This window comes from Vollenhovia emeryi, unplaced genomic scaffold, assembly GCF_000949405.1.
Source record: "Vollenhovia emeryi isolate VEMERY1.0 unplaced genomic scaffold, V.emery_V1.0 DF939178.1, whole genome shotgun sequence".
Classification (NCBI taxonomy): Eukaryota; Metazoa; Arthropoda; class Insecta; order Hymenoptera; family Formicidae; genus Vollenhovia; species Vollenhovia emeryi.
This window is the reverse complement of record NW_011967188.1, coordinates 826589-839812: the sequence shown is the minus strand read 5'-3', so window position 1 is coordinate 839812 and position 13224 is coordinate 826589. Positions and strand designations below refer to the sequence as shown.

The 13224-nt window shown below is 41.6% G+C and overlaps 1 protein-coding gene across 1 annotated transcript in view; it reads left to right on the top strand.

The window, feature by feature from the left end:
• LOC105563334 overlaps positions 1 to 13224 on the top strand; it is a 255758-nt gene that overhangs the window by 129196 nt on the left and 113338 nt on the right. The window contains exon 5 of the mRNA XM_012014842.1: positions 8538 to 8654. Within this exon, the coding sequence (XP_011870232.1) occupies positions 8538 to 8654 (117 nt within the window). The remainder of the gene's footprint in view (positions 1 to 8537; positions 8655 to 13224) is intronic.

The window sequence follows — 13224 nt, the reverse complement described above, 5'->3', positions numbered from 1 at the left end:
CCGGGGTGTGAGAGAAGTAAAGTGAAAAAAGTTTTCAGCGCTCCCATCTCAGCCCTCGCCTCTCGCTCCTCTCGCCACCCCGGCCTCGTTATTCTTTTAAGACCCGCGTACAACGGATCGTTTCCGAGAGAAAGAAGAGAATCCACCTTGTTGATTTATTCGACGAAGGAGTTACAGGGAAATTATGTGGATCTTAACGTAGTCCAGTCAATTGCTCACCTTCCTCCTCATCGACTCATCAAAGTCAAATCTCTGACGGAATCATGGAATTCTCTCGTTCGAAAGGCGCAGTTTTATCGGTTGTATTTTTTTCAAGCATCTCTCTCGAGATCGTCAAGACGTAGGAGCTTCCGGGAAGGAGGGCGAGACCCGGGATAGCGTCGAGTAATTTCTGATTACCGAGGAATAAAAAGGACTGCGAAGTACTTATTTCTTAACGAAAGCTAATTGTCGGATATATATTTGCGTAATTTACATTCTAAGAGCCGAGAGAGCGCTCGTTAAAGTCTATTGCGTAAATGCAATTGGAGTTGAAGTAAATAAGAGTCTCGACTGGCCAATTATCACGGTCCAGCGAATCGAAGTTGATGATTTAAAAGCCGAAGTGATCAACTTAACGACGCGTCGGCGAACAGTCGCTCGCGACTTGACAATTTCAACAAAATTACTGCAATGTCTGTTTCGCTGCCATTTAAACGCCGGACGATCCTACGCCGTCTGGATAATCCCTCGTTATATCACTCGATACTCGATGGCTTACCGTCCGTTCTTTCATCGAGACATACTACTTAAAATTCCCGCACTTATTCCCTGTAATGTAAAAACAAATTTTCAAATACCATTAATTTTATGTACAGGGTGTCCCTAAAACTGGCGAAAAATATTTTAGTGACAAGTACTTTGCCATTCCTTGTCATCCCTGAGCGCGCAAAATGTTAGCCCCGTTATTCGAGATCTTTAAACTCTTTCCATTTGAAAACTGTTATAGCCTCAACATTTTCGTATTAGAATTTTCGTCTTAAAATGTTACAAAGCACGTGCCATTAAATTGTTTTCCGCCAGTTCAGACACACCCTGTATATATTTAATCTATAAACACCGAAACCCAAGTCTTTTTTAATTACGAGTTTTTCACAATATAAATTATATCGCTCAATTATTATATTACAGTTTCTTTTTATTTAATAAATTCTTAATTCCAATGTCGGATGACAACATTGATTATTATAGTCAATCGAGTATATCAGATTAACGAGGCAAATGAAAAAAAATAGACGCGATTTTATTAGGGTTTCGCTACGGCAGTTGCAAAAGCACGACTGTGCCCTTTATCGATTTTCCATGCTGCAGAGGAGAGGTCAGTGTACCTTTAAAACTTTATCGGTTACTTATACCGTCGTTTTATCGTTTTCCTAAGAAAATCATTCAACATAGAATAAACTGTATCAACACTCCCAGCGTGTGCCAAAGATAGTGGTTGAGAATGTGGCTTTTGGCTGCGGATAGAGCTACCCTTTACTAGTAATTCATTCCACTTTCTACGAAACTAACATTTTCCAACGATGATTCTACGAAATGTCGAGGATGAATAATTTACCATGTTTTCGAGATGAAAACGGAACGTGCGCAGAAAAATTCAAAAAACATATCTCGCAATCAGCAAATATCTTCGTTACGTAAATTTTATTAAAACACCGATTCGTAATATAAAATAGTGTATAAAATAAAATGTTTATCACACAGTTATACGTGATACAATACGTACAAATGTTGCATTAGTTACTAAAAATGAGACAGCATCTTGGATAATTCAATTTTAACAAAGTTGAAAGAAGATGTTTTAGCTACTTGCTGTTTGAACTATGCCGTGTCTAATCTGTGATCTTCTAAAGAGAGAATTCTTCCAGTCTGCATCCACAATCGGCCACTGTCAGATAAGTCAAATTTGTTTCGGGCGACGCTACAAGTACAATTTGATGGCGAAATCAGCTGAAACGCAATTCACGCAGTCAGAAATCAATTGACATTTTTGAATGCACCGCTTGGAGAGTCGAGATTAAAGTGTTCCCCTGTCGTACGAACTCAGCCGTTCGAAAACGAATTACAGCACGCTTGCGCGTATTGCAGTAAATGGATTTATCTCTCAGTTGGCTTTGCCATTGACGCGTCGTCAGCGAACATTATTCCGGGTTAAGCCGATTTGTTTTACTTAAACCTGCAAAACGGGCGACTTCCTATCAGAATTAAAAAAATTATTGGATATTTCGAGTTATATGTTGTTATTCTATCGACGCGCTGCAACCTTTTTTTTTCACAAACTTTGTAATGAGTCGATTCGATAATCAATTGAATCCAAGTCTTTTACGTCATGATTTATTCAAATTTTATGCGGAGAGAGAGGTAAACGTAATACATTATAAATCGGCAGCCTCCTCGAGCTTCTCGCGCATGATGGCGATAATGCGATTTCGATCACTATTGTCCGAGGCATCACGGTGTTTGCTAGCGCGGTGGGCGAACCGCCAGCTTGCGCCGCATCACTCTCGGTCGCACCTGCGAGGGAGCGTTCCTCACTTTTGTCCCTCGGGACTGCGTCGGTTTACATTTAAATTTATAATCCGCCCCTCGGAACGAAGGGGCTCCGTCCGAATGCCCGCAGTAAATTGATTTGCAGTATAACTCCGTTCCCTCGCCGCCGTCGCAGGGGCTCGCACTTGGCTGGTGAAAAGAGAGTACAGCATGAAAAAGACATGGAAAGCTGTGCAAGCAGAATGGCGAAGCGCCGGGGTGGTGGGAACGGCGGATGACGGATTCGAGGAGGGAGGAAATGTAAAATACGAGATGGTCTGGGCGCGGTAAGCGATTTCCGGTTGACTGACTGACATCGGTAAGCTTGGCGTTGCCTCCGGGCAACCTTCTCGCCGTCTAGTCGGTTTTCCTTCGCGTTCTCCTGGGCTACGTCCACAAGCGGACGTATACAGGAGCGCGTGTGTATTTGTTGGTACGTGCGGACAGGCAACGTGCGCGAGCGTACACGAGGCCGGGATACGCGCTACTCCGTTTTCCTCTCGGAGGCTCGACCGCGATTAAGGTACTCCGCGACAAGACGCGCCAAATTGCACGGTATTGCGAGGAGGCGGTGCCGAGGACCCGCCATCCACATTGTCTGACACCGATTTCGATAGGAACGCGTTCTTCCGACCGAGTGGCGTGTGTGCCGAGATTTTTTACACGTTATATCAACGGCCCGAATCCAATGATGATACCGACGTTCAAACATTTCATCGTGTTTTATCTGGCAACGAAACTCCTATCGCTTCAGTTAATAACGTTAAATTTAGTAAACTTAAACAATTCGATTTATTTGTCTCGTTTATTTACTTCAGTTATTATTTACAGATTACAAGTATAAATATGTATATTATTAAATATGAATATAATTATTTGAGGTACGATTTAGTTCTCGTTATACACAAATCGCAGGAAGAATAAACGCCATCGATTGAAAATATTGTTATTACGAAATTATTCATAAATATTAATCTGGCCAACTAAATCTAATGGTCAAGCAAAAGTGTCTCAGAATTTTTATTAGCTCATTGAGTTGTACGCGTATAGTATCGAGTGGGTACTTAGAGAGAATCTGTAATACGTCACTAATGTAGTTGCAATCGTGACTTGGAAGTTTCCGCGCAGCGCGAGGTCTGTCTGTTTCGCATTACACTGCCAAGAAGCACGGTCCACGAGTTTCCGTTTTATACCCCGGTGAGCCCGCGCGATTATAAGGGACTCGGGAAGACAGGGCCGTCCTAAATTGCGCTCGAGTGTTCCGTAACTCCTCTCGACGTTGTGACGATATTCCCTCCAGATGTAGTCCACAAAACCCTGCGCGCCTCCGAGAGAAATCTCGCCGGTCCCGTGTAACCCAACGAGGCGCCACTGCCATATATACGTACGTAAGATAATTCTTATTAAAGAGAAGAAAGATGAGGGCTGAGAATTTTCGTATCGCGTGTTCTCATGCTCGCCGGTATACGTCGAAGAAAGCGGTGCACGCGATGAAACTTGCGATGCTATCATCGCCCGACTACCGCAAAAGAAACGTAAAGTATAACGGAACTGGTGAAGGAGATCATACAGCATAAAAGCTAATTACATGATTATTAAATTATCTACTTAACTGCCAGCTTTTAATTCTTAAGAAAGCCCACTTTTATTCTCAAGATTAGCTTTATCAATCGCGCGTGGAAGATCTATTCTTTTAGCTTGAAAAAAAAAGAAGGAATTATTTCGGCACAAAGGGTTCTGGTTCTCTTGTATGTGCCGTGAGCAACGGTGGCAGTCCATTGACAAACCGAGAAAGCAGAACGGTAGGATACCGGCCCTCGAGAAATGGTTTCGATCTTTCGGTCAGGGGCTCGCTTCGTCGTACGGAGGGAGGGATGAACGAATTGGACAAGAGGGGCAAAAAAGAGAACGAGGAAGGTTGCTCCGCTGCATGAGAGAAAATCGCGCGAAATAAAAGCATCCAATTTCCTGCGAATCGTCCGTCGGATTTCTCGGCGGACTTCCTCCTTGCTCTTCCTCTCGCCGCGGCGTCCGACCGGCGTGGCGCGAAAAGAAAGAGCACGAGGAGAGCCCGGGCTCATGCTTTTCACGGTCGGACACGAGATGCCAAATGCAGTCGGTGAAACGTGAAATGCTGAGGATCGCGAGGGTCGAGGGGATAGGGTGACTCGCGCCGCGTTGCTGAACGACGGCGGTGCCGGGCAGCGTCGACTTCCGTCTTTATTCTGACGCAACCTGGCATTTCAATTATTTATATCGCGCTATCAACAGCACAATGAAAATCTCCGCGGTCTCTCTCGTTTCTGCCTTTGTCCTCCGGCTTCTTACGAAGATTTCCCTTGTTTGTTTCTATCCTCTCTGAAGACTCGTGTAGAAACGCAAGCTGCTACATACAACGTTTTCAGATGTAAGATGGACACGGAGATAAACTCACTATTCAAATAATATTGAGAATTCTTTTAAAAAATTACCCGCTACGCGTCTTATCTAAAGGATTGTGAGAGAGTCATTGAGAATTCCAACGGCAATGAAGGTATAGTCGCTACGAGTAACCGTGTTTATTTCTTCCCCGAGTCTTTCTATAATAATACCAAGACAGTTCTATAATATTCGCACAATACGGACAAAGCATTGTACATCTCAAATAATAAAGACAACAGCTGCGGACCTGAATGCAAGAGCCGCAAACTCCCCGCTGGATTGCTGATGCGGCGTGACGTTCGCTTATTTGCATCGCATAATTGACAATACCGCTATTCGTCAGATATTCTCCGTTCCTTTGGTCTTCCCCGTCGGTCCTCGGTTTCACCCTCGCGTCTTTCGCGGCTGTAACGATCCCTGATATTCTTTATCCTCTGACGATACATTTCGCGCTCGCCTGTCTCTCCATGTTGCATGTCTAACGAGAATGAGAGAGAAAGAGAGCGCAAGCTTCTTACCGAATCGCACAGCGGATACGTGTCTCTGGGTGCGATTTAAAGTTTCGAGCTAGCGTGGAAAAAGAGCTGAGGTAGACTCGCGTAAGCCGCATCAAAAATGAATATCTTTCTTCCTGGAAACGGAAAAAGACGGGCCGAAAGTAACGAGCCCATCTTCCTAAGCCACGTGGCGCTTCAATTATTTATGACGTCTTGTTGATACCATCCTACACTAGTCAGTCACGCTTTTCATTGTTCTCTCCACTGCTCTCTACACTACTTATCGACTTATCCTCTTCTTCTTCCTTATTTTTGAAATCTTAAGTCGCGCCTGGATCTTTCTCCAACTTTTGTATCGAGGAGATGTACATTTCGCACAAAGTACACGAGAGTGTGTAATCTTACATATGAAATAATAATAGTAACAGTAAATTAAATCAACAGCAATAACGTTTCATATTTTGCAGTATCATAAAAATAATGCGCGACAGGGTCATATTTTATCCGTAAGCGAAGAGCAGCTATTTGAAAGTTCTTTATCTGAAAAGCGGTTCCTTATAAAAGATGCTACGAGCAACCAAGTTCGTATTCTCCGCGGAACGTTAACGGCATCGTAACTCGGATCAGAAGTTAGACCCGGCCGGATTACGAGGAGATGTATGTTCTCTCAGGCACCAATACAGATCGAAGAGGATCGCGCGACGATCGGATCCGCGACCCGTCGAAGCCTGCAAGCAATTAATTCATAAGCGTACGCTCGACACAATGGTTGAACTACGGTAGCACATATCCGTCTCTTCACGCAACAATGGCACGCGAGCATCCGTACGTTGCACGAATTGTATCAAGATTTGAATGAGCCAATACAGAGATAAAGGACCTGGTCCCCAGGAGGCCAAAGGTATTGCTATAGAGGATACACGTCTCCGCGATTGTCTCGTTGATATGTTAATTAACGTTATTGATGTTAAGCAAGACCGCCCCGAGCATCGAATATGGGGTATCTATTAATCCTGTCGAACCACGATGCAGAATCGAGGTTGCGTTAACCGACTTGCCTCGGCATTCAAATTGCATTATCCGACAAAATACATTATTGATATACACTGCAAATCTTTACGACTAATATCAGATTGCCGTGCAAAAGCAGCTGGATAATTAATTGAATTTTCAATTATCGCAAGTTGTTTGAGCGACGTCAGTAAATTACAATAATACCAGCCTGCGGATCTTTTTGCATTGATTATATAATGCTTTCTACCGACAGTTCACTGTTGTAGCATTGTGCGTTGCAACAATGTTATATAACATTAGATACACGTGCAATATACCCTTTTCGTAAGGATGCTTATCGACACCGCGCAACATTTTCTGGAATCTCGATAGATAATAATTAACCAAGCGTAGTACGGCGCATTTCACTCGGTTTCCCTCTTACGAAGGTGAGGCGAGACGGCAAGGCTGATTGAATCACCATGATTCCCTCGTTGCGTATTACCCATTGCGTAACCGTCTGATTCCATCCCGCTCACCCGCCCCTCATGGGGTTCTCTCATTTCGTCCCTATCCCGAGAATCCTAGTCGACGACGCCTCGGGAAAACGAATCCTTTGAAGTCGTCCGTAATCGAAGAAGTAATTTCAGCGCGACCCTCGTCGGCAATCGTTTTTCTCCGGCCGTATAGGGTCGCACGTCTGTCCCACGAAATGTTATTATCGGAAGCGCCCCGTCCTTGATAAAGACAATTAGTAGCGTAATTCACGCAACAACTTTGCGAGCGAATTGAATAGAATTGTGAAAAAATATGTATTTATGTGCATATGTAGCTTATATGCACATTATATTTCAAAGCGACGATCGACAGAGATACTGGATAGCTGTAAACAATTGTGTCTGAAAGAATTAATCACGGGTTAATTTTTCTAAAGACTTTAAAGAAATATACACCTTAACTATTTTTGAAAATTTCTAGTTTCTTTCTGGTAAATATTATAAAATATTTATAAAGAAGGAAATTAATATCAAATCTGTTTCTGAGCCAAACAAAATTTCAATATGTATTTCATGTTAATGAACATATTCATAGCAATTTTGACCGTCCGTTCGTTAAAAGTTACGCAACACAAGTTACCTGGTTGTAGCTGCATTTTTTTGCATTCGCTTAAAACATTGCTTAATTAGGGCGTAATGTTGGGGCAACCGGTCAATTTTATACTCGAATAAAGCGGATAAGTTCTCGCCAGTGAATGTATCTCGATGTATCTCGTCGCTTTTCTTCCCTGATCTCTTCCGTCTTTTCTCATATCGCGCGAGTCCCGTTAAAATTACTACCGACATTTTCCTCGGACGGAACCTAAATTCAATTTTACTTTACACAATCTAATTTAAGCAAAGCGAAACTCGTACTGTACGTGGCGAAACTTAGTTAACATTAAACTTTGCACATATTGGATTCAAAATACGATTCCTACCAAATTCAATCTGGAATAGCAAGTACAGGTCTTAACATCATGGAGAATAAAATCAAATTCGTAGCACGTATACCGAAGTTGAGCGTAGATGCCACTTTGTAAAGTAAACGATCTCAAAATGAAAGGCTTTCTCTTTCCTGTCTCCGCGAGAGGTCGAGAATTTCGCGGATTTCCGGGATCAACAAAACAAAATTTTAATACGCAATTGTAATAAATGCAAAGAAAGCCACAATGAATATGCGAGAAAAAAAGATTTGTATCCTGATGAAGGCGATGAACCTCGCAAGTAATTTGAATATTCCGGACTCGGAGATAAGAGCGGAAAATTCTTACCCGGCTTCGCAGTAAAATATGCATCTTTCCTAAAACTCCACGACATAAAATTTAACTCGCCGCAACGTTCGGTGAGGGAAATTCCACAGGGTTCGCGTTTGGGACGAGTTAACAATTTTACGTAGTGCTGCGGAACAGTCGGATCGAAAATTGCCGAAATTAATTAGCCAACGACAGGAAGGGGAGTATCAGCTCGTGCGCCCAGAGCCAATGGACAGCTACTGAGAGATCTCATCTTTTTGTTACAGGTGCGAGGGTGGCTGGCTTCAACTCGAGGGCAGTGCTCGCGTTTGCGGTCGGAACCAACGCTTCGACCGGCCGGTCGTTCTCTTTTCGGACAAGCCGATTGCGATTCTACATATGCAGTGAGTACAGTACCTTCATCGCTTTATTTCAGTCAGCGAACGGTTTTTGCGTTGCCACTTCGTTACGTTAAAAGCAATAAGTATGCCGCTCCCAGAGCGAACTGCCTCAATTACCATTAATTACTCTTTGCGTTACAAAGTATCTTAACGGAAGCATTTTCTACCTTAAAACGTATAAAAAATTGGGGATATTCAAAGCATCTCTAATAGTACTCTAATGTTTCAAATAACATAAACTGGAGCGATCTCAAGCAGATCTGTTTTCGCCAAGAACTGTAGATTATTTTCCTTCATCTTGCCGAGATTACGTAACAAATATTGTTGCACGGGACAAAGTTTTCTCGTCGGTTTCCGGAAATATGAGATTTCAGTAAGGACAATTGAATACATATCTATCTGTATTGTCGCCAAAAGGTTTCGCGGGCTCCTTCTTTTTCCACGTTTTATACGGGACAATTGTGTTCCAAATGAATAGCGAGTGCGTAAAGTCGATTTAATGTTACTGTGCGAGTTACCGTCGGTGCGCGTAGCACTATTGAGAAGACGAGGACGAACGGCAGAAGGATAGGTAGAATTCCAACGGCATTACGAAATAGGAACACGTCCTGAGCTAAGTGCTTCTTACTACCCCAAGCCGTTGCCATTCGAGTTACCCGAACGTGCACCAGTAACGCCCGTACATCGAATTTTACTCTTAAATACCATTAGGCACTGATATCCGAGAGATTGAATTTGCGCTCCTGAATCTCCGTATCCTCGCAAAAGTTTCTCTATAGGTATCGTAATAAATTGGACTGATTTCGATAACTTGGGAAGAGAGAGGGAGAGAGAGAGAGCAAAACTCGACGTGGCGCAGAGTATTTACACGATTCGCACCTTATAAGAAGCGATTTCCATTATCAAGTAGCCCTCTCTCGCTTTATCCGCCGTTTGTACTTGAACATCAGCTTCTGAGAAGAGTTTAATTTAAATGCAAATTGATTTACCTTTGATAAAGTGAAATGGGGTTTCCTCTGTTTACTGCGAAGGCGATAATTATTTTTTAAATTAACTTTCTTGACGGCGCGCTCGCCACGTAACCGTATTTAATTACGCTGAAACTACCGTAGAGAAGTAATAACGTGAAATTAATAGCTATTCATGGCCGATGTTACTCTGAAATGTTACGAGCATCAATGGAAATGGAATGCAAATTAATTATTACGTTTGATGAAATTACATCGATTTATTTATTTATTCATTTAATGGATGTAATTTTGTGAAAGACGTCAACATTTTATGATTTTATACGCGCGTCTGCAACATCGTAATTTGGGATTCATTTTTGAACCAATTATTACGTTTTCTCGTATTTATCACGCCGATAATCAAATATAATTGAAGTCACAGCAACAGGCAATTGATGCGAGCGATCCGTAAAATTTTCATCTGCCCCGCAGTCAGGGGTGAATTATTATGGCGGTCGTCTGAGAGCACTGAAAAATCTGAATAATTGATTGGTACATATTGTTGGGCCTCACGGGAGTCGGTAAATGGCGGAAAAGTTGCAAATTCGCCCGTAGGTAAATTCCCGCGCGGCTCTCCACGCGGCGCCTCCATTATTTATGTTTCTTAATTGGCGCGTCCAGAAAAAGCGAATTCCGTCGGACAACGAGAAGCTTCGTTACGAACTGCTCATTAAATATTTATGGCGAAATCAGCGTCTGCGCGTCGTCAGCTAAGGCCTGCGTATACATAAAACATCAGCAGTTTGCCACGCAACTCGTTTCTTTGATCGCGGCGCAAGATTTTCCGAAGATGTTTCCGCGACGGTTTTGACGATCCACTCAAACCTAGAGACGAGTCTAGGTAAACATTCAAATTCGCGGGTATCGCGCGAGAGCCACATTTGACAAACATCCTTTGAAATCCGCGGTTAACTTTATATGTTTTCGCTTTCTACCAAGCATACGCTGAAAATCGAGAGACTCGCAAGAGTAACGTGGCGTTAAATGTAATTCTGCTAGCCGTTCCTGAAAGTAATTTCATCGCCCAATATGATGTTCAATAAATTTGTGGGGAAATCGCACTTTGATTTCTATCGCAAATTGTTTCCATAAATTACATGCGAATGCAGCAACGTAGATAAGATAATAATTGTATCAAATAGCATTAAAGTACAACTCGATGAGCGTAAAATTGATAAAACGTGTATGCCAACGTAATTCGCGGTAAAACGTCGTTTTGCAAAGAGAAACAATTCTTTTCCAGAGCCAGCAAGAGTTAAAACTTTTTTCTCTTCATTTCACTCGTATAAAACATTAACATTCAATTAAGCTTACATTTGCCATACAATTATTAATAGTTTTTATTCTTGTAGAACATTTTTTATTGTATGGTAAAATTCGCGAGGATCACGTGAGACAGTTTGATCGGTTATATGATATTTGTTACATAATAGTAGAAAAATAAGAGAATAAGAGAGTACTTCTGACCCGGAAATGTCTTTCATGTTATTACTCGGCACTTTCTCAGCGAAGACTCCGAAACGCGGCTTGGTCGGTATGAAATTTATATAAGTTGGGAAGTTGAGTGTAATGTGGCAAACCCGTCGCACGCGACTGGCATAAATGTGTCAAGAAATGATTTATGGCGTTTAACTTCCACTCCCGACCGCGGCAACTTCTTATATGAAAATATCTAGGAAAACTTAACAACAAACGACAACCTATGATGCGCGATATTTATTCCAATAGGAGATTAAACGGGATGTGTCTGTACGTTGGTTGAGAAAAGAGGGAAAAACATTAGAATAACACTTTGTCGAATAAGTAGTTGTTTTCACTATCACAGATTTTTCAAGAAGGCGTAGAATAATTAGAAATAATAATAGTCGAGAATTATTTCGCAAACGAATTGGAGCGAAAAAGAAATGAGAGGAAATAAAATTTACACGGACGAATAAGCGCGCGCACAGTGATATAAAATGGCGCGGCAAATTTTTCATGAATTTTTGGCAAAAAAATTCCTAGCGCCGCTTAATTGGTTAAATTAACGAGCCGCGACAAAAATTCCGTCGGGTGGAATCTCGGAAGTACACAATGCACGCGAAACGTCGCATAATATTTTTCAACGTCGCCTGTAAAGTAACGACACGTATCCAGCCGAATTCGAGGCAATAATCGGATTCCCATGAAATTTCAACGCGCTCATTTCCATAACTACGTCCTTTTATGTCACCGTGAAACATTGAAATGGACTGAATTATTCAACCGATAATACGCGGCTCATACGCGGAATACGGACGGAAACTTTGTCTGTTATGTTTCAACATATTGCATAATGCACTTTAAACTACGGTCATTGTCCACGCAGGATATAAACCGTAATAAGGTCAATATATGATCTCGGTTTATCGCGCAATGGGGGTGTCTCGTACTTTCGTGAGGGAAGTACGAGAGATACTCGTTTGTCTCGCTTATATTTTTCTCTTACCAATATGTCAGATTTATTCAAAAATCCCTTTTTTCTGGAATGGAATATGAAACAAAAATAGCGAAATATGCAACAGAAATATTGCACAAAGTAACTATCCACGTTTGAACGTCCACAGTGCTAGTAAAGTTCCGTTTAATATGCATCACTAAAAAGTTTTTTCTAAAAGGATCGGCTGCAAATTTACGGATCACTGATTGCTTTTTTTGCTTTTCATCGTCAATTTCAACTTTTGAAATCGACAAACTTTTACGTGAATTGTTTATACGTCATTATAAACGCTTCAAAAACCTCTTGAGAATTTTTTTAAATGTCTACTTGTTACAAAATATGTTTATAATTACAAACAAAAGGGTGTGTTAACAAAGGTGAAGGATTTAATTTGAAGTATAAATTTATTAATTTTGTAATCGCACAATTCGCGATTAATGTGGAATATTCTTTCACAGATTAGATATTGTTTGCTCTTATATGTATATGTTACACATATGTATACATAAATTATATCTTGAAATTGCAGACAGGCATTGTTTAAGTCTGGCATTTCACCGAGACATATCTACCGCAGGTATTTTACCGAAATGTATCATGTACATTGAATTATTTGCAACTGCATATCGTATGTAAGTGCAATTACTCAATATTGTTAATTTTCTCACCGTATATTATTATAATAGAATTATAATACTTTATATGCGCGCAGAGAATCGATAAATTTATTATATGACCGAATTTGTGGTATTATTTTAAAATGCGAGAGATGGAAATTAAACTAGTGGAGCAAAATTCCCGCCGCAGTCATTTATCTTCTATTTGGGCATACTGTAATAATAAATCTGCAGAATTTGCCATCGAGGATTTGACAATTTCGCCAAACAACGCCCGTAGCAGCAGCAACGGTGCTGCGCAGTCGCACGCGAGCGGGTCGAAGTAAATTAAGCGTAGCTGACGACGAGATTTCCACTGAATTTTGGACAATTCTTGTCTCCATAGCATGGCAAGTTTACACCACCAAGTCTGGCGTACTACGTTTTGAGAGCGTATATTTGCATCCTCCCTGCAGTTTTCTCTCTCTCTCTCTCTCTCTCTCTCTCTC